Source organism: Pseudoliparis swirei, chromosome 9, assembly GCF_029220125.1.
Source record: "Pseudoliparis swirei isolate HS2019 ecotype Mariana Trench chromosome 9, NWPU_hadal_v1, whole genome shotgun sequence".
Classification (NCBI taxonomy): domain Eukaryota; kingdom Metazoa; phylum Chordata; class Actinopteri; order Perciformes; family Liparidae; genus Pseudoliparis; species Pseudoliparis swirei.
In genome coordinates, this window is record NC_079396.1 from 2125533 (window position 1) to 2145233 (window position 19701).

The following is a 19701-nucleotide window of genomic DNA, read 5'->3' on the forward strand; positions in this document are numbered from 1 at the left end:
AAGAAAAAATAAAGAAATGTCTAATTGATGCCTACTTTCAATAATACAAATGTATATATGTATTTGTGTGTGCGTATATATATATATGTGTGCATATATATGTATATATATATATGTGTGTATATATGTATATTTGTGTGTGTATGTATATATATATATAAAAATCTTTTATTTTGAAAAGCTGACCCGGTGGTGTCCCTGCAGTCCCATGCAGGTAAAGTGGTGCTGAGGAGCTGGTACGAGAAGAACAAGCACATCTTCCCCGCCAGCCGCTGGGAGCCGTACGACCCCGAGAAGAAGTGGGACAAGTACACGGTGAGCTGCTCCCCGAGGGCCACTCCTCTTCTCAACCTCTCGTCTTTCACTCCAAAATATCTCTTGATTTATGGCGAGTAGCGAGTGGAAGGCAGCTGCAGCTCGACCGCAGCGCCACGCCGGCTTCGCTGGAATCTCCAAGATTTTAATGTCACTTTTTGCGTCGAGACTAAAACGGCAAATATTTATAAACCATTACCGATCTTCCTAGAAGTATCCTAGAGATAGGAGCTCAGTGTATCCTAGAGGAGAGGTGCTCAGTGTATCCTAGAGGAGAGAGGAGCTCAGTGTATCCTAGAGATAGGAGCTCAGTGTATCCTAGAGGTGATAGGAGCTCAGTGTATCCTAGAGGAGAGAGGTGCTCAGTGTATCCTAGAGGAGAGAGGAGCTCAGTGTATCCTAGAGGAGAGAGGAGCTCAGTGTATCCTAGAGGAGAGAGGTGCTCAGTGTATCCTAGAGGAGAGAGGAGCTCAGTGTATCCTAGAGGAGAGAGGAGCCCAGTGTATCCTAGAGGAGAGAGGAGCTGGCTCTGGAGAATGACCTCCTATAACCTTCAGGATCTATATTTAGGTTTTTTTAGGCAGCATCATTTTTACTTGTCTCGTAAATTTTCACTCCTGGAAAGAGAATCTGTTTTTATCAACGCGACATGTGGCTTTTATTCCCCGCGCTGAAATGAAACGAAAACACAAACTAATTTATGACTAACCCCGTGTTTGTGTTATGGGGAAAGAAAAGAAAAGAAAAGACTTTCTGAGTATCAACATCAAAAGATCACGTCAGGGAAACTGGATAAACAGCTCTGTGTACACACACACACACATACGCACACATATACATACAGACACACACACATGCATACATACACATACACATAGACACACACGCACACATACACATACATACATTGACATACCTACACATACACACACACAAACACACAGACACACGAACACGCATATACACACAGACACACATAAACACACGCATACAAACATACATTTACAAACACACACGCATACAGACACACATACACATACAGACACACGCACACATTAATTAAAGAGCCGGTTCAGAGGGGTGTCTTCCAGGGCGGTTTGTGGCGGGTTAATAATCCCTGAGCCGTGCCTCGTCGTGATTGGCTGCTGTCGGGTCATGTGACTCCCATCAGGCTCTGATTTAACTCACGTGACCAGAGACTCAGCATTTCAAATGGTCATCATGTTGTAATCAGTCGGTTTCTCCTGGAGATCATGAGTAAAATAATTAGTCGTCCATGAGTAGAAATCGACCAATGGGGAGCGGCCCAGATGAATCTTGATCCACCATTTGTTTTGTAACTTCAGCCTTCACGCTGTTTGTTTGTTTGTTTGTTTCAGATCCGGTGAAACCGGCTGCCGTCTCTCCGGAACGTTCCTTCTGATTTTACTCCTCACATATTTCATCGAGTATTGATCTTTTTTTATTTTATTATTTGAAATAAAAAAAATATGTATTTGAACGCCTCACTTCCAGTTTAATGAGCGTGACGCGGCCCGAGGCCGGCAGCGCAACCGTTAACAGGAGAAGACACACGGGGAACATGTGCCGGCGGAGCACCGCCCACCGCCCAGAGGCACCACTCCCCTCCTCCCTCCTCCCTGTCACTCACTCCGGAGCAGCAGCGAGGACACGCACACACACACCAACTCCCGAGACTTCACCTGTGCTCTACCTGGTCCACTCGGTGTGTGTGTGTGTGTGTGTGTGGGGGGGGGGTTTGGGTTTGGGTTCTCCCAGTGGGACCATGTGGAAGACGGCTCTGGTTCTGTACCAGCTCTTCACTCTGGGGCCGCCGCTCCGGGCTCAGGACTCCGCCGGCATCGCTCCCCAGGACTGTGGACTGGACTGTGTGCGACAGGTAAACCAGATAATCCACCCCCCCTCCACCTCCCCCCCTCCCCCTACTCACTGTTTACTTGCTCTTAAGTGTAAGTTTTGCGTTACAGCGTTGACACACACACACACTCGTAGACAACCCGGTTATTCGGCATAAATATTGCGCAATACATGTGATGAATACGTAACTGGGTCGCCGGGCAGTTTTTGTTTGTGACCAAAAACCTGAAAAGAAAAAAATGCATCGTAGTGCAAATTATAGATTTATTTCTGTGACGGTATGGAGATAATAATTCATCTCTCTTTTTTTTACCGTTTTTTTCTGAGACGGACGACACAACTTTATTAAAAAGGACCCGAGTGGGAAAAATAATTTGGAATTAAAAACCGAGAGACGGACACGAATTATCAGAACTTTAAAATAATGTATATAATAATAATGTAATATCATATTTCAACTGAATTTGATCCCGCAAGTAACACAAATGTATTCAAATGAATTACAATAATTATTATATTTATATATGTGTGTGTGTATTTATATATATAGAGAGAGATACGTGTGTGTGTGTAAATATGTTTGTGTATATGTGTGTATATATTTATGTATGCGTATGTATACATATGTGTATATGTATATATAAATGTATATATATGTGTACATGTGTGTATATATATGTGTGTGTGTATATATGTGTGTATATATTTATGTGTAGATATATTTATGTGTGGATATATATGAACAGGGGTCACACACATGGTGGCCTATGAACAGGGGTCACACATATGACCAATGGGTGTCCAGGACTTTAAACCAAATTTAAATGACCAAAAATGTATTTAAATCTCATTGGATACACGAAAAATTTAGAAAAAGTTGTATTTAAACTAACAATAATTCCAAAGCATACAGTATACAACCTTATATGACTCAAATGAATGAGAGACAATAGTTTAGATTATAATAATAAACATGTATTTTTAGTGAAGGTGCGTTCACTTGCAGCGCGGAAAAATGTGCTTGCATGAAAGAGCGTCTATACGCAAACTTCTGTTTAGAGCGTCACTCTTTAAAAAAGCATTTTAATTATTTAAAACTCAGCATGAATATAAATATAACGATATTTCCAGGACTTTTCCAAAACTTAATGGGATTTCATTTTTTCCAACGACTTTTCCAGGCCTGGAAATAACCTTTTTAAAAAAAAATTTATTCCATGACTTTTCCGTGTGTGTGTGTGTGTGTATCGTGGTACCGCCCACCTGCCTGTGGTACCGCCCACCTGCCCGGTGTCCCTCAGAATGTTTCCCTCCCCCGGCTCGCGTGCCAGCGCGTCGTTAGCTCGCTATGCTGCCTGACAGCGAGCAGCCGACCTGACTATTAACCGCCATTGTGTTCCCCACCATGCATGCGCACACTCGCTCACTCTTTCTTCGTTGCCCACGGCAACGTTTCTGCCTCTTTAATCTTCCCCGCCTGTCACTCTCCAGCTGGTTTCGTGATAGTACTACTCTGAGGAGAGGTTCCACTTGTTCCTGAATGTTCTAGGTTCGATGTTCTTTGTTAAGAACCTCACATTGGAACAACAGCTGTTGACAATAACAAACCGCCATTATCATTGAACCGTTGGGTCAGTGTTGGTCATTTAAAGGCTGGTGGTCTCCACTGCAGGACATTCCTGTTGCTTCAGCACACGGAAAGACGAAAGAAAACAAAGTCCAAAAATTGATATATTTTGAGATAAACTGAGCATGTATTGAAATCCTAGCGCTTATATTCTCGCTAGAAAACATCTGAAAATGTTACAAAGTAGTGACATATATATATATATATATATAGTAGTGACATATTGTATATATAATCTGTCAATACCATATATAGACATATTATATATATGTATATAGAAATATATGTATATAGAAATATATTTATGTATATATAGTGAGGTATTATATAGAGATATAATATGTCACTACTATATATATAGTAGTGACATGTATATATATAAATATATGTGTATATATACATATATATATATGTTTATATCTAGTGACATTTCATTCAGTATATCTAATATGTCACTGTGTCAATATGTGTGTATATATATATATATAGCAGTGACATATATATACATATTGACACATAGTGACATATATATATCGTAACATATATATATGTGTAAATATAAATATATTTATATATACATATATATAATGTGTATATACATATATTTATGTGTATATATATATAGCAGTGACATTCTAAATCAAAAATACATATTTTACATTTAGATGACGCTAATTATTTTCAAAATGTACCTATAATGCTATTTATCAATCCACATTTAAACTTACTCTACAATTAAATATATATATATATATATTTTTTTCTTCTAGTGTATGGTTCAGTTCATGTCTTTGAATCTATAATCTCCCTCTGATTAAAGCCGCGTGTTCTCAGCTGAACCAGAATGAGCTCAGTGTTGACTGAGTTTAATCCATACTGATGTTTAATTTAAATAAAATGTAAATGCTATGTTGCCGTGTGCATATCTGTGCTTCCCTCACAGTGACCTCTGGGTCCTCCGGGCTCCTCAACTGGCACCATGTGTCAAACAATGAGCATCAAAAAGCTGTTGAAAGTTTAACGTCTGAAGTCATTGCTGCTTCCTCCTCTGCAGGGGGGACCTGGGTGTGAATACTGCAGGATAACCCGAGCTGACGTCAGGGCGGCTCTGGGTCTGAACTCCATCGCGGGGTTTGGAAGTAAGTGGATCCGACAGGCCGGAGCTTTACCGCCGAAACATCTGCACTCTGTGCGACTGCAGAACAATGGTTTTCAAGGAGCTTTGTTGTCGCATGAACCTGAAGAGCAGATGCTACGTTGTTTGCACGAGCTCGTATACGATCTGAACACGATGCTCGCAAACACAGGAAGTGTGTGACCGGTTGTGTCACCGAGGTCATATCAATATGTGCTAAAGTTTGTCAATACATGTCATGAACTGAAAACAGTTAAAGTTGTACGAGGAAGACAACTCCTAAAGTTAGCCCCGCCCCTAAAGGATACTCATAACTCTTTATGGCCTGTGTGACTCTAAATGACCATAAAGTATAAATGATGACATCATGCTGTATAGAAGAAGACTTGAAACTAGAGACTGAGACATAAACTCATGTTTACAATGTTTACTGAGGGAATACATCAAGAGAAGTAGTCACTATATATACTTCTATACAACCAGAGGAGCCCCCTGGTGGTCAGGAGAGAGAATGCAGCTTTAACACATGAAGCATAGACTTCTATAGAACCAGAGGAGTCGCCCCCTGGTGGTCAGTAGAGAGAATGCAGCTTTAACACATGAAGCATAGACTTCTATACAACCAGAGGAGAGGCCTTTTTCTCATAGACTTCTATTCGATCAGACTCTCAGAGGAGTCGCTCCTGCTGGCCATTTGAAAGAATGCAAGTGTGAGGCTCTTCTGCATCAGAGGTTGATGTTGTCGCCCGATATAAACAAACACATCTATTATCAAATGACAAAATATCCACAGAGGGAAGCTGGAATATTTAAAATAGACTTCTATACAATCTGACTTATTTTTTTGCCACCAGAGGAGTCGCCCCCTGCTGGCCAGTAGAAACAATGCAAGTTGAAGTCCCTTCCACATCCGCATCACTCGTCAGACCAGGAGGTTGGCGAAGAGTGTGCTGCTAATATTTTATTTTTCATGCAAAGATCAACAACATCTGGTCCAACAAATTCACGTTAACCAACCCCGCGACTATTTTCAGCCAAGCTAGCGGTGTAGCTCACGATATGGCAATGTCCGAATGTGGTCAGTCCATCCTTTGGTTCACGTTCCGCAGGATGAATGGTTTATTCAAACGTTGGTGACTCCCAGACTTTTCAGCTAGCTAGCGAGGTGCAACTATGCACTTTATGTGTTTTAACTTTAACCCCCATTAACCCTAAACTAACTAAAAAAGTAATTCAGCCTCAGCTGTAATTTTTGTTCAGTGCTAAGTCGCTATTGTTAGGATGCTAACTCTCGGCAAACGTACATGAACAAGGCAAATGTTTCCTGCTGAAACGTTAGCATATTAGCATGTTAGCATTGTGATTGCGGGCGTCGCTACTACCCAGAGCAGCTAGCGTGGTTTCAGACTCTTCTCGCTCTCGATATACTGAGACATTGAACGTTATTTCCCTCCTCAGGTTGCATTCCCTGGCCGTGTTTCGAGTTGCTCGGAAAAGAAGACCGAGGACTCTGTCAGCACTACGTCCACGCGCCGAAGGACGTCACGGTGGAGTTTGGAAACGAGCTCGAGCCAAAATCGGACACCGTTGTCGTCTCCTGGAAGCCGAGCCACTACGGTGAGCGCCGTGTCTCTACGCAGACGACTCGGCGCGGTTCACTTGAACTCTCTCGGGCTTTATTTCACGTCGGAGACGAGTCGCCTCCCCCTGAAGTAACGTCTCACGTCAGGGTGACACCAACGAGATTCATGTCGGGGAACAAAACGAGCTCTTCTGACGATGATCATGTCGACGGCTCGTCGGACCGTGACTCGAACTCTTCGAGGCCCGGGTAGTCAGTGTCAGTGAATCTGCCGCTTGGAAGCCGGAGTTCACTCTGTCCGGTTTGTGTGTTTGCGCAGGGATCGCCTTCCTGCGAGGCTTTCAGGTGTACCTCCAGGCTCTGGGAGGATCCGGCGTCGCCTGCCAGCTCTTTCTCTTCCACCGAAACCTCTCGCTCCCGGCTTCACATGCTCAGAGGGTAGGAAGGGACCCGCTTGCTTGGCTTCTTGTTTTTTGACACACACAAGAGTTCCCAGGAATGGTCACGGCCAGAGGCGTTGGTAGGATTCAAAGAAGGGGGGGGGGGGCTAGGGATCAGCATGTCTGGGTATGTTTGCGCTCACCTTCTTTTGGGGGGCCTCGATTGTGAACTGATATATTTTAGCGCAGGTCGTAAAAAGTGTAAACAGCTGTGTATGTTACGCTGAAGTTCACCCAGAAGCTGTTATCACCACAACGGTCTCAGGGATTTCACGATCGCCTTTGTGGATTCAGAGCGTTGTCTTATTGTGACGTAGACGGAGTGTACGTCTCTGGTGAAGACGTACACTCCGTCTACGTCACAATAAGACAGCGACCTGTCAACCACGGTACGCCCGCCCAGGGAGGAGCGCTCCCTCGACTCACGGGATTTTTAGATCAGGATACGCCTAGACAGGAAAATCCTGTAAGATCTAAAAACAAACTAACGTCCACTATCACTTGGGTTCATGTTGAATATCTTGAAAACAACAAACTAAATATATCTTTGTCGGCTGAGACCAAATTGCATTCTGCAGGTGTACAAGTCGGACCCTTTCCCCGGCCTCCACCTGGGGTCCGAGTATGCCGTAACCGTCATGGCGCTGCCGGTGCCGGAGGAGTGGGAGAGCTTCTACAGCAGCAAGATCTTCTCCACCCGCTGTGAGACCACTTCTATCTCTAGAGACGATCCATCTCTCACGACGTGAGATCTCTAACATCTTGGGATCTCTAACGACGTTTCCTTTGTGGGGTTTTTTGCAGCGTGCGCCGAGAAGAACGGTCTGGAGCGCTGCAAGAAGGGTGAGAGGATGTTTCTCATTGTTCCCAAATAAACCGTCTCAGCGCCTTGTGACGATCGGTTCTCATCCGTCATCATAGACTGGTACCCCGAACACATCGAGGTCCAGCAGGAAGGGAGCGCCATCAATGTGACCTTCAACCTGGCGCCCCCGAACCTGGGCATCAGAGCCTACTTCTCCCTGTGCTACGCCAACGGCAGGAAGACGTACACGGGCATCACACCGGTCGGTGGTTTAATTCCTTGCTTCTGGTATTTGTATTGTAGAACTATTTGATTATTGATTGTATTTTCTATGATTTTTATTTTCTTAGAGTTCCAGCAAAAACAAAACTCACCACAGCTACCAGATGAATGACCTCGAAGAAGGAACCAATTACACCTGCGAGGTCAAATAAACTGCTTGACATTAATTGCATATGATATCAAAAGCTCAGTGGGCCTCATGTGAGATTAAAAAACTTGTCATATACTATATATGTTTTATATCAGTTGCGATTCACGTGGTTTATTCTTTCGTGGCCAAAGATAAGCAATCAATGCATGTTTAATATCATTTTGTCAAACTGCAGAAGGTCAATAATACATTTGATGTCGTGTCGCAGATTGCAGCGGACGAAGTGGATGCAGTGAGGAAGAAATTCAATGTTCAGGTCCTGCAAATTAAAAAAGGTAAGGGAGGTCGTTTGAGTTTTTATTGGCAATATAAAGATAATTATTCGCAAAAATATATATATAAAACATGATTTCCCAAATTGTCACGTGATCACAACTCCCCCACATCCTCAGGAGGTTCCCCGACACCCTCGGCCACTCCCTCCTTGGCTCTGATTCTTCCACTATGCCTGACTGGGGTAGCCATATTTGTAGTCTTATTGGCTGCTCTCACCAGGCGGAGGCCCGAGCTCCGGGTGAAGAAGCTCGACATCAAACCAGGTGCCCGAGACAAATAAAGTTATTTGTGTAAAATCACCATAAAAAGCTCACAGCATAAGTAATAGTTGTTTTTTTGCCACCATTTGACTGAGACTTCTGTTTGTCGTCCTTTCAGATGTTATCAAGCGGCATCAGGAGAGCGGGACTCAGGAGGAAGTGATGTCGTTGCCCAGAAAGAGGCTGGCCCCTCCTCGTCTTCTGATTTGCTACAGCAGCTGCGATGGCCCCGCCCACGTCAGAGCCGTCATGCAGTTGGGGGGCTTCATCCAACAGCACATGGCCACTCAGGTCAGTGGACGCCACATTTCATCAAGCATCGTGCTACGTGTGTTCTGTAAGAAACGGTTGGAACGGTTGTATAGAAGTCTATATAAATGACTCCACTCCTCTGGTTGTATAGAAGTCTATGATTCATGTGTTAACGCTGCATTCTCTCCACTGACCATTAGGGCGCGACTCCTCTGGTTGTATAGAAGTATATATGATGACTCTACCCTCAGTAAACTTGAGTTTATGGTCTCATTCTTTAATTTCAAGTCTTCTTCTATACAGTATGATGTCATCATTTAGTCAAATAGACCATAAAGCGCAGGGGAGGCTTTAGGGGCGGGGCTATTGTGATTGACAGGTCGCTGCTGCTACCAGAGCCGGATACGGCGTCTCTACGGCACTCCTCCGGATTCCAAATATAGTAACATCTGTTCATTGGCTCCAAAAAACCCACAATGTGGCGACGGCAAAATTTGCCAGAATCGAGGCTTCGTGAACGGCGGTCCACAAACCAATGGGTGACGTCCCGATGACTCCGCCCACTTCTTCCAGTCTCTGGTTGTGACTCGTGATTTGTCCCGGCTCTCCCAGGTGAGCATGGACCTTTGGGACTCTCTGGGCGTGGCCGAGGAGGGCGGCGTGGCCTGGCACTGCCGGCAGATCCGGGAGAGCGACTTCGTCTTGGTGGTCTGCTCTCGGGGCCTCGGACGCAGGCCGACGCCTCCGACCGGCGACGGCGAAGACGAGCGGGCGGACGCGGGGCTTCGCTCCGGGTCCGACGCGGCCGTCCGGCTCGTCGGCGCGGAGGTGGGCCGAGCCAAAGCCTGGGGCCGGGACCTGTCCAAGTACATGGCGGCCATCTTTGATTACTCTGACGAAGCGGACATCCCCGCGGAGCTGAGGCTGGTGTCTCTCTACGCTCTGACCCGGGACTTGCAGCTGCTCTTCTCGCACCTGCATGCGTTGGCTCTGCACGGGCCGGGGCATTACCTGAAGGTCGACCACATCTCAGAGGAAGGCTACACCGAGTTGCCGGCCGGAGCGGCGCTCCAGTGGGCTATCGCTCAGGCGCGGGTGGCCGTGACGGCAAAGAGGCGGGGTGTCATTTAGACCCCGTTTACACGATGGGAAAACGCATATATTTTCATGCGTTTTGGCCTTTCATTTACACAAAAACGGAGGTTTTATCACGGAAAACGATCATTTATAAAAACTCCGTCCAAAGTGGAGATTTCTGAAAACTCCGTTTTTGTGTTTGCGTGTGAACGAGGTCAAACGGAGTTTTAGGTTGTCAAACGTCACATATGCGACTAAAAATGCTTCACGTCATGTGAGCGTCCTATGTTTACAGTTGGTTTGGCCGCTCCTACCAGGGTTGCCAGGTCTGTGACAAAACCAGCCCAAGATCAGAACTCAAAATATGCCCGTGCCAAACCATATACACTGCTTTTAAAGTGTGTGTATGTGGACGTGTCCAATGTCCATGTGTGTACGTGCTGATCTGGAGTCAGTTTGGTAGGATTTGTGTTTAAATAGATTATTTCATTTAAAATATGGATTTTTATTTCAAGATATTCATGTAATTTGCATGCAAAATAGGTCTACCCAAACCAGCGGACAACAAATTCAACCCGCGGCAACACTTCAAAAGTAGCCCAATTCTGCGGGAAAACCGCGGACCTGGCAACACTGGCTCCTACGTCCAGTGTCGACTGCCTTCATTTTCGTTGTCAGGTGCGCCCGAGTTATTTCCTCCTTGACATGAGGAAGCTCCTCGGAGGTCTCGAGTCTTGAGAATTCGGATTGGTTTGCATGTCTTTATCCTTCTCGTTACACTGCCGACTACAGGTTTGGCATAGTTATGATGGCGCCCGGGGGCGTGTTATCGGTTCATAGAAACAGAAACTTTTTTGAAAACGACCTTGTGTGTACGACGTTATTTTTGAAAACGGAGGGGCAGAAATATTCGTTTCTGTAAATACCCGGCTATGTGTAAACGTGGCCTTAGAGAATGAAGACGCCCGTACCAATATACCCTTAAAGCGGTACCGTTAGCTAGGTTTAATCGAGCGCTTGTCGTGATCGTCTGCGAGCAAAACCGTACAAATAGTTCTCAGCCCGGTGTAGGAGAAAGTTCACGTGTGTACTGGAAGGATTTGAAGAATGTCCAGTTATGTGTGCCGGACATTTCCTCTTTGTTTATGTAAAAATAAATATATTTGTAATATAAGCATTGTACATATATACACTATATTTTACTACTATAGAATATCTCATAGGCCAGTTATTGAAGTTCTTCGGTGAGAATGTTTGCCTTGAAGTAACGTTGATTATTATGCGCGTGTATAAAGTCTCGCCTGTAGTTTACCTATGCATGTGCTCATCTCATATACTTAGGAATGGATTAATAAGTCATTCGTTATTTCATTTTATACTGATGAGGATAAACGTGTGAATAAAAGCGAGCTGTTTTTGCATTTTGGATTGTATTTTTCATGAATATGGATTTTCTATTGTTTATCTAATAATATTTTTTAAAACCGGACGAAGCGGGCAGAAATAAAACGAGTTCTGATCCAACCAGCATAACTCATAAAGTAGTCGTGGCTTTGAGAAGCTTCTAGTTGACCCAACACCGATGGGGCTGAAGCCTCTGTCCTGGCAGAGAATGACACGTCATCTGTAGTTTACTGTAACTTTACGTCCGCTGCTCTTGTAGTCCTGATTAAGAGCAGATGCTAACTTTGTTGACGCTCTCCTTCTGGCTTTGTCTTCAGTTCTTCTTCGTCCTCGTGGAAACTAACATGTAGTAAAGTAGTCGTGGCTTTGAGGAGCTTCTAGTTCACCCAACACCACTGGGGTTAAAGCCTCTGTCCTGGCATCCAGAACAAGACAGGAATATTTAATAGCGTATCATCGGCGCAGAGAATGACACGTCATCTGTCGTTTACTGTAACTTTACGTCTGCTGCTCTTGTAGTCCTAATTAAGAGCAGATACTAACTTTGTTGACGCCCTCCTTCTGGCTTCGTCTTCAGTTCTTCTTCTTCGTCCTCGTGGAAACTGGATGAACCTCGGGGACGTTGAGTCTCGGTCTTCAGCGTTGTCGTCTCTCTCTCCGGTGGGCCGAACACAACAAAGTGAGATAGATAATCAGTATCAATGCATAAGCTACTAATAATAATACTCCTTTGATTGTGTTATTAATGATCTCCATACTTGTATCTCAACATATCTTCACCTCAATAAAATAAACAAAGAAATCAAAGTTTGAAAGCATGCGTGAGCTTTCATTTATCAATGAATAAACGGGTACATGATGTGAGAATCCGTTCTATTCAAGTTTTGTACTCCCCTTCTTTTCCATGAATAATGTGGGATCAGCAAGAAGCCTCAGAACCTCAAAACAACATGTGGAGATATTTCAATCAAATACATAACAGTGAGCTATCTAAATCCCATTAATCCTTTGACATTACGTGACCCCGCCACTTCCTTCAGAAGGGGATTAGAACACAGACGGAAAGACGAACCACACAACTTTTTACCAACAAAAAAGCATTCATAAGGACGATCATTAGCAGAAACCAAAAACATGACGCGTTGACCAGAAAACGTTACCAGGTGGAGCTCCGGACATGAATCCGTGGACAAAGACGGATACTATGGAGCGGAGGTTCCTTCTCAAGCCAGAAAAATGACTCAAACATTCAAAGAAATTACAGAACTAAGTCTCGCTGCATCCAAAAAGGATTTCCAGCTCTCCCGAAAAACAAAAGGATGAATTCCGTGGCACGAGACTTCAGGAGGACGGTTTACAGGCAGTGACTCACAGGGTCGGTTACGGTTACCCATCACTTCGGTTCATGAGGCGTACACAGTACACGTTATATAGAGGAGTACACAGTACACGTTTGTAGCAGGCCTGCTGCCGCTACCCGTGGGTTTCCCCCTCCAGCACCAAGGATCAGCCCCGAACCACGAGGTTTGCTTGAAAGACATATTTATTGTCAGCACACAACACACAGCAGACCGTTCAGCAACGTGTCTGCTCACCTTCCCCCTCCCTCCAGCTCTGCTGCCCTTTTATACAAGCAGCATCAGCTGCTGACTGATTGCCAATCAGTCAGAGCAGCTGCCTGATTGTCAACCAGCCAGCAGCCGAGGCCAGATTGGGGACAGCTGCCACAACGTTATATAGAGTAGCCAGTACACGTTATATAGAGGAGTACACAGTACACGTTTTATAGAGGAGTACAGAGTACACATTATATAGAGTACACAGTACACGTTATATAGAGTAGCCAGTACACGTAATATAGAGTAGCCAGTACACGTAATATAGAGTAGCCAGTACACGTTATATAGAGTACACAGTACACGTTATATAGAGTAGCCAGTACACGTTATATAGAGTAGCCAGTACATGTAATATAGACAGAGCTACCAACTCTCACGGTTTCGCCGTGTGACACGCTTTTGCATGTTTTCACGCTCTCACGCCACACAACCAATTTCTCACGGCAAAAGAAATTCTGATTTGGGCCGAAGCGCGTTGGTTTCTTTTCAAACTCCGCGACAATAGATGGCGCTAAGGAGCGCATCTATAAACCTATTCGCTGCATTGACATCCTATTTACCCCAAAGAGTCCCGGAGTTAGCAACAGAAGAAGATTTTCAAACAGACACAACGAGCAGAGACTACGGTGTGTTAATGCAGGGCTCTCAAGTGTCACGCATTGAGCGTGACACTCACGCATTTCGGTCTTACGTCACGCACTCCCGCCACACATCGTATTTCTCACGCTGAAAAAACTCTCGGCTATTTAATGTTTTAATGTGCCGCAGCACGCAAACATGAGCTGGCCGCGCTGCCCTCACCGTGGAGGAATCAAGCGCTCCCCTGGAGTTCTGCTGTGAGGTGCCACTTATCAGCCAATCAAAAAAAAGAAATGGGCTACACAATAGCCAATCAGAAAAAGAACGTATCTGTTGTATCTGGGTAAGATTTAATCCAGCAACCAATTAAAATAAAGCATCCTGGATAGATATGTCACTCTTGCCTGTCTTCAAAACTTAAGAGCCCTGTTAATGACATGTGGTTCAATTAAGTTCTCACTCTCTTAAACTTTAAATCTTGAAATAAATAATGTGTTGTGTTTGTGTGTGTGATTTTGTGTGGTGATGTAAACTCAGCTGTCATAAGGAGCAGCAGGAGAGCACCTTGTTAACCTCTTGGTATCCTGCATGCTCAACACATCAGAGCATTGTTTAAGGCTGCCCACATAGCATTTATCACTTTATTTGCAGGCCTAGGAAAAGGACCCTCTCAAAACATTTTCCAAACAGCACTTTGAACAAGTAAGATGTATTCTAAAGAATTTAACATAAAGACAGGACATTTGTGCAATAGAATTAGGCAATATTTTTGTAAATGAGAGTAGTTATTAAAAAACATTTTAATTCTTTAATATAGCAAAGATGTCTCGTAAAAGACCTTTGCCAGGCCAGAATGCAGGGTACAACATGGGTACAATGCCAAATTAATTCAACATTCCTGATATTTGAGCCACCAACGTGTGTGGCTGCGTGCGCGGCAACATTTTGTTCACCCTCGACAAAATCTCTCTCCAAGGTTTTTTGAAAAGTTGCCAGCTCTGAAGATGCGTGATGACACGCTGAATGATGTATGACCCGAAGTCGTGCGAAACCGACGCCACGAGCTTCTTCTGCAAAACCTGATGAACGTCTGAGCCTTTGTGCATATTTGAATTGCTTAATATACCCACGCTTTATAGGTGGCAAATGAGTTGCACGCCATGCACTCACAACAAACGACCCAACAGGACAGACGGGTCCTTCAGTGTTAGCGTGTGTGAAGCATCGAGTCCTTCATGAGAACCGGCCCGGTCGCCTTCTTTTTATTCAAAACGTTTGACAAAATCGATGCCTTCAAACCCCAAAAAATGGGTTTTCAAATCGCTACGCTGCTGTTTATGTATGCCACATTTTTCCCGTTGTACTTTTTATACATTCAAACCCACAATTATTAATTGTACACTGAGAAAAACGTTGAGTATCACCCAATCTGTGTTTTCTTTTTCTTTTTTGAACAGATATTCTCATAATTGTTCAACTTTAAACTAAAACAATTTGATGAGTTCTCTATAATAATTACATTTTGGAGTAGATTTTACTTTATTCATCATCCCCAGGGGGAAATAACACCTCTGTAATTAGTTTATGACCTAATGCTAATCACTGACGTTGATACTTTTAAATAAATGAGCCGTTCTCATGCTAGCAGTATGGTCTCCCGGCTTTTTTTATGTTGTATTATTTTTTTGTGCTCTCAGTTTATTAAAAAAAGGTCGTACTCAGGCAAATAATTACATTGTAATTAAAATGTCATCTAATATTCTTAAGGGTCAGCGTTCACTGTATGTAATTGACATCTTCTAATTTTATATTTCTCTATTTTGTGCTCCACAAAGAAACATGAAGATGCCATCTGGAACCAAAAATGGTTCTTCAGAGTGATGCAATAGAAGAACCATTTCTGGTTCCACAAAGAACCTTTCAAACCAGGGTTCTTTAAAGAACCATTTCCTTAAAGAGTTCTTCAAAGAACCTTTAAAGGTGTCTTAAAGAACCTTAAAACATGGTTCTTTAAGGCACCATATCTGGTTCCACAAAGGACCTTTCAAACCAGGGTTCTTTAAAGAACCATTTCCTTAAAGAGTTCTTCAAAGAACCTTTAAAGGTGTCTTAAAGAACCTTAAATCATGGTTCTTTAAGGCACCATTTCTGGTTCCACAAAGAACCTTTCAAACCAGGGTTCTTTAAGGCACCATTTCTGGTTCCACAAAGAACCTTTCAAACCAGGGTTCTTTAAAGAACCATTTCCTTAAAGAGTTCTTCGAAGAACATTTAAAGGTGTCTTAAAGAACCTTAAAACATGGTTCTTTAAGGCACCATTTATGGTTCCACAAAGAACCTTTCAAACCAGGGTTCTTTAAGGCACCATTTCTGGTTCCACAAAGAACCTTTCAAACCAGGGTTCTTTAAAGAACCATTTCCTTAAAGAGTTCTTCAAAGAACCTTTAAAGGTGTCTTAAAGAACCTTAAAACATGGTTCTTTAAGGCACCATTTCTGGTTCCACAAAGAACCTTTCAAACCAGGGTTCTTTAAGGCACCATTTCCTTAAAGAGTTCTTCAAAGAACCTTTAAAGGTGTCTCAAACGAAAAAATGGTTCTGCAGTATGTGATGGTTCTTCGCAGAACCACAACGCCTTTTAAGTAAGTGTATTGGAAAGAATATATACTTTTGCTTGGCTTACCCCTAATGTTATGTGCATAAAGCTTATGTGTAAAGATGGAGTAAACTGGATGAGGGTTAAATTATTGACCTGGCCCCTGACTGATCTAAAGAAGATAACGGTGACATTCTCTAAGGAAGTTTTATGCACCCCCCCCCCCCCCCCCGTCCCCCGCATCACGTATAGCTTAGAAGTGGTCACCGACAAAGAGGCTCAGTATACTCATAGGTTAGAAAGAGCAATCACAGTCCTTACCTCACCGAGCAGATAGATAAGGAAGGGTCCGGATGTGGCCATTATGCTCCTTTAGTCATTTATGGCCCCTCATTGACCCCTCTCACACTCTCATCTACTCTCACATGTGAAGAGGCCTTTTGTTTGAACGACCTTCTGAGAAGATCCAGGCCCCATCCCTGCACTGATAAGACCCCCAGAGAGGAGTGAAAGACGGCTTCAAAGAGAGGAACCCAGTTAATCAACACTCTTCCTGTTTCATACTTTTCTACAAACATATGAATTCATTGGCTGGCCACAAGAACCAATGAAGGAGCAACAACGGCGGAAGCAGAGGAACAAGAACCAATGAGAAGACACCATCCTCTTTTCCTCCTGACCAATCAGAACTGTTCCTTTTTGCTATTTCAATGGCCGCGCGCTCTGCTCAGGCATCCTTTCTCCAGCCCTGAAGCCATTGGTAACAGGTTTGGATTTGGGTCCATGCGCATGATTGTCTGTTTGTATCTTGATTTTGAATAAACGCTTTATAGATTTAAAGTAAAAGTCTACTGCTGTTTTTCCCAGTGAGTACCGTCCAGGTGGTGTGATGCTGTCCAACTCCAACAGTATAAGTAAGTATTAAAGTTCTTCTCATCAGATAGGAAAAGACGGACTAACCATCTAGTTCAGCAGTCCCCACCCTTTTTTGAGCCACGGACCGGTTCCGTGTCAGAAATTATTTTCACGGACCGGCAATTTAAATGACGTAATAAATATGACGTCATACAATTATACGAAGGGCATAAAGTGCCAAAATTACAACTCATCATTACGCCGAATTAGTGTGAGCCGTGCTTGTTGACCTGCAACGAGCCGCTGATGGAGACGGCGACACAGACGTGTGTTTGGTCCGCTGCTCCTAACCGAGTTCTGGTCGCTGTCATTAGAACAGGCAGAGTTGTTGTGTGAAATGTCCCTTAAGGCCACCGTCATTTGCATCTCCAACACATGTTCTTCTGCTCGGACGGGCTCGATTCACCGGGTGGGTTTGTTTACAAATGGGTTGCAGGTCTCTTCTTTTGCAGTCGGGTCTTTTGTGGTTGGAGTACCGCTCAAACTCTTTTAAAAGCCTCTTCCACCCGGTCAACGTCTGAAACATGTAGAATGTTCCGCTGTTCACTCGCCCACACAGCAGCGACTTTATCGGCCAACTTGAAAACAGTTGTCATTTCCCTGAAGTGACAGAATTCATTGAGCAGCTTGAATATGTTTTAAGATTCTTTGTCACTGTGCCGCCAGCAGAGGGTTCGGCGCGTGAGACTCGCCTGCAGCGAGAAACCCGAACTTTAAGACTCCTGAACGCGGCTCAGACACACGGGTGGATCCGGTCCTTTTTCAAAATAATAGATTTTTCTGACTGATAAAAATAAAAATAAAAACTTTATTTATTTATTCGGTACCGGGCCACAGCCCGGGGGTTGGAGACCCCTGATCTAGTTGACGTGATTCAGCAGATTCAATATTAATCCAGCAGAGAAGCTAAAGAATTCACTGAGCCAAGGTGCACGCTCAAATAAATGAAATAAAAACCTAAAGCTAATCACAATAGTCGTTCACCAACAGAGACGTCGTCATCTGACCTCAGCGTTGAACCCATCCTCAGCCTCTAGGAGCAGCGACCAGTCACATGACATCGCCCGTTGGTTTGTGGACGGTTTGTCGTCATCGCCATGTTGGGTTTACGGCCGTCGCCATGTTGGGTTCACAGCCGTCACCATGTTGGGTTCACAGCCGTCGCCATGTTGGGTTCACAGCCGTCACCATGTTGGGTTTACAGCCGTCACCATGTTGGGTTCACAGCCGTCACCATGTTGGGTTTACAGCCGTCACCATGTTGGGTTTACAGCCGTCACCATGTTGGGTTTACAGCCGTCGCCATGTTGGGTTCACAGCCGTCGCCATGTTGGGTTTACAGCCGTCACCATGTTGGGTTCACAGCCGTCACCATGTTGGGTTTACAGCCGTCACCATGTTGGGTTTACAGCCGTCGCCATGTTGGGTTTACAGCCGTCACCATGTTGGGTTTACAGCCGTCGCCATGTTGGGTTTACAGCCGTCACCATGTTGGGTTCACAGCCGTCACCATGTTGGGTTCACAGCCGTCACCATGTTGGGTTTACAGCCGTCACCATGTTGGGTTTACAGCCGTCACCATGTTGGGTTTACAGCCGTCACCATGTTGGGTTTACAGCCGCCATGTTGGGTTTACAGCCGCCATGTTGGGTTTACAGCCGTCGCCATGTTGGGTTTACAGCCGTCGCCATGTTGGGTTTACAGCCGTCGCCATGTTGGGTTTACAGCCGTCACCATGTTGGGTTTACAGCCGTCGCCATGTTGGGTTTACAGCCGTCGCCATGTTGGGTTTACAGCCGTCGCCATGTTGGGTTTACAGCCGTCGCCATGTTGGGTTTACAGCCGTCACCATGTTGGGTTTACAGCCGTCGCCATGTTGGGTTTACAGCCGTCGCCATGTTGGGTTTACAGCCGTCACCATGTTGGGTTTACAGCCATCACCATGTTGGGTTTACAGCCGTCGCCATGTTGGGTTTACAGCCGTCGCCATGTTGGGTTTACAGCCGTCACCATGTTGGGTTTACAGCCGTCACCATGTTGGGTTTACAGCCGTCACCATGTTGGGTTTACAGCCGTCGCCATGTTGGGTTTACAGCCGTCGCCATGTTGGGTTTACAGCCGTCGCCATGTTGGGTTTACGGCCATCACCATGTTGGGTTTACAGCCGTCGCCATGTTGGGTTTACAGCCGTCGCCATGTTGGGTTCACAGCCGTCACCATGTTGGGTTTACAGCCGTCGCCATGTTGGGTTTACAGCCGTCGCCATGTTGGGTTCACAGCCGTCACCATGTTGGGTTCACAGCCGTCACCATGTTGGGTTTACAGCCGTCGCCATGTTGGGTTTACGGCCGTCGCCATGTTGGGTTTACGGCCGTCGCCATGTTGTGTTTACGGCCGTCGCCATGTTGTGTTTACAGCCGTCGCCATGTTGGGTTTACGGCCGTCGCCATGTTGGGTTTACGGCCGTCGCCATGTTGGGTTTACGGCCGTCGCCATGTTGGGTTTACGG

At 44.7% G+C, this 19701-nt stretch overlaps 2 protein-coding genes across 3 annotated transcripts in view; both read left to right on the forward strand.

The window, feature by feature from the left end:
- The window catches only part of LOC130199191 (protein FAM50A), a 9230-nt gene extending 7414 nt beyond the window's left edge, over positions 1-1816 (forward strand). Inside the window, exons 12-13 of one of the 2 annotated variants that reach the window (XM_056422477.1) lie at positions 205-315; positions 1695-1816. In XM_056422477.1, coding sequence (XP_056278452.1) covers positions 205-315; positions 1695-1703 — 120 coding nt within the window. In that variant the 3' untranslated portion in view covers positions 1704-1816. Of the gene's footprint in view, positions 316-1694 lie in introns of those variants that run through there. The other variant, XM_056422478.1, reaches the window with a different exon arrangement.
- An 18-nt stretch (positions 1817-1834) lies between these two features.
- On the forward strand, positions 1835-10902 carry si:ch211-207e14.4 (interleukin-17 receptor D). The gene is made up of 12 exons (XM_056422476.1): positions 1835-2215; positions 4875-4959; positions 6414-6572; positions 6857-6975; positions 7556-7679; positions 7782-7820; positions 7899-8044; positions 8133-8207; positions 8424-8490; positions 8608-8754; positions 8870-9042; positions 9616-10902. The coding sequence occupies exons 1-12, from the start codon at positions 1835-1837 to the stop codon at positions 10132-10134; spliced, it is 2034 nt and encodes a 677-aa protein (XP_056278451.1). The 3' UTR covers positions 10135-10902.
- Positions 10903-19701: the final 8799 nt, after the last annotated feature.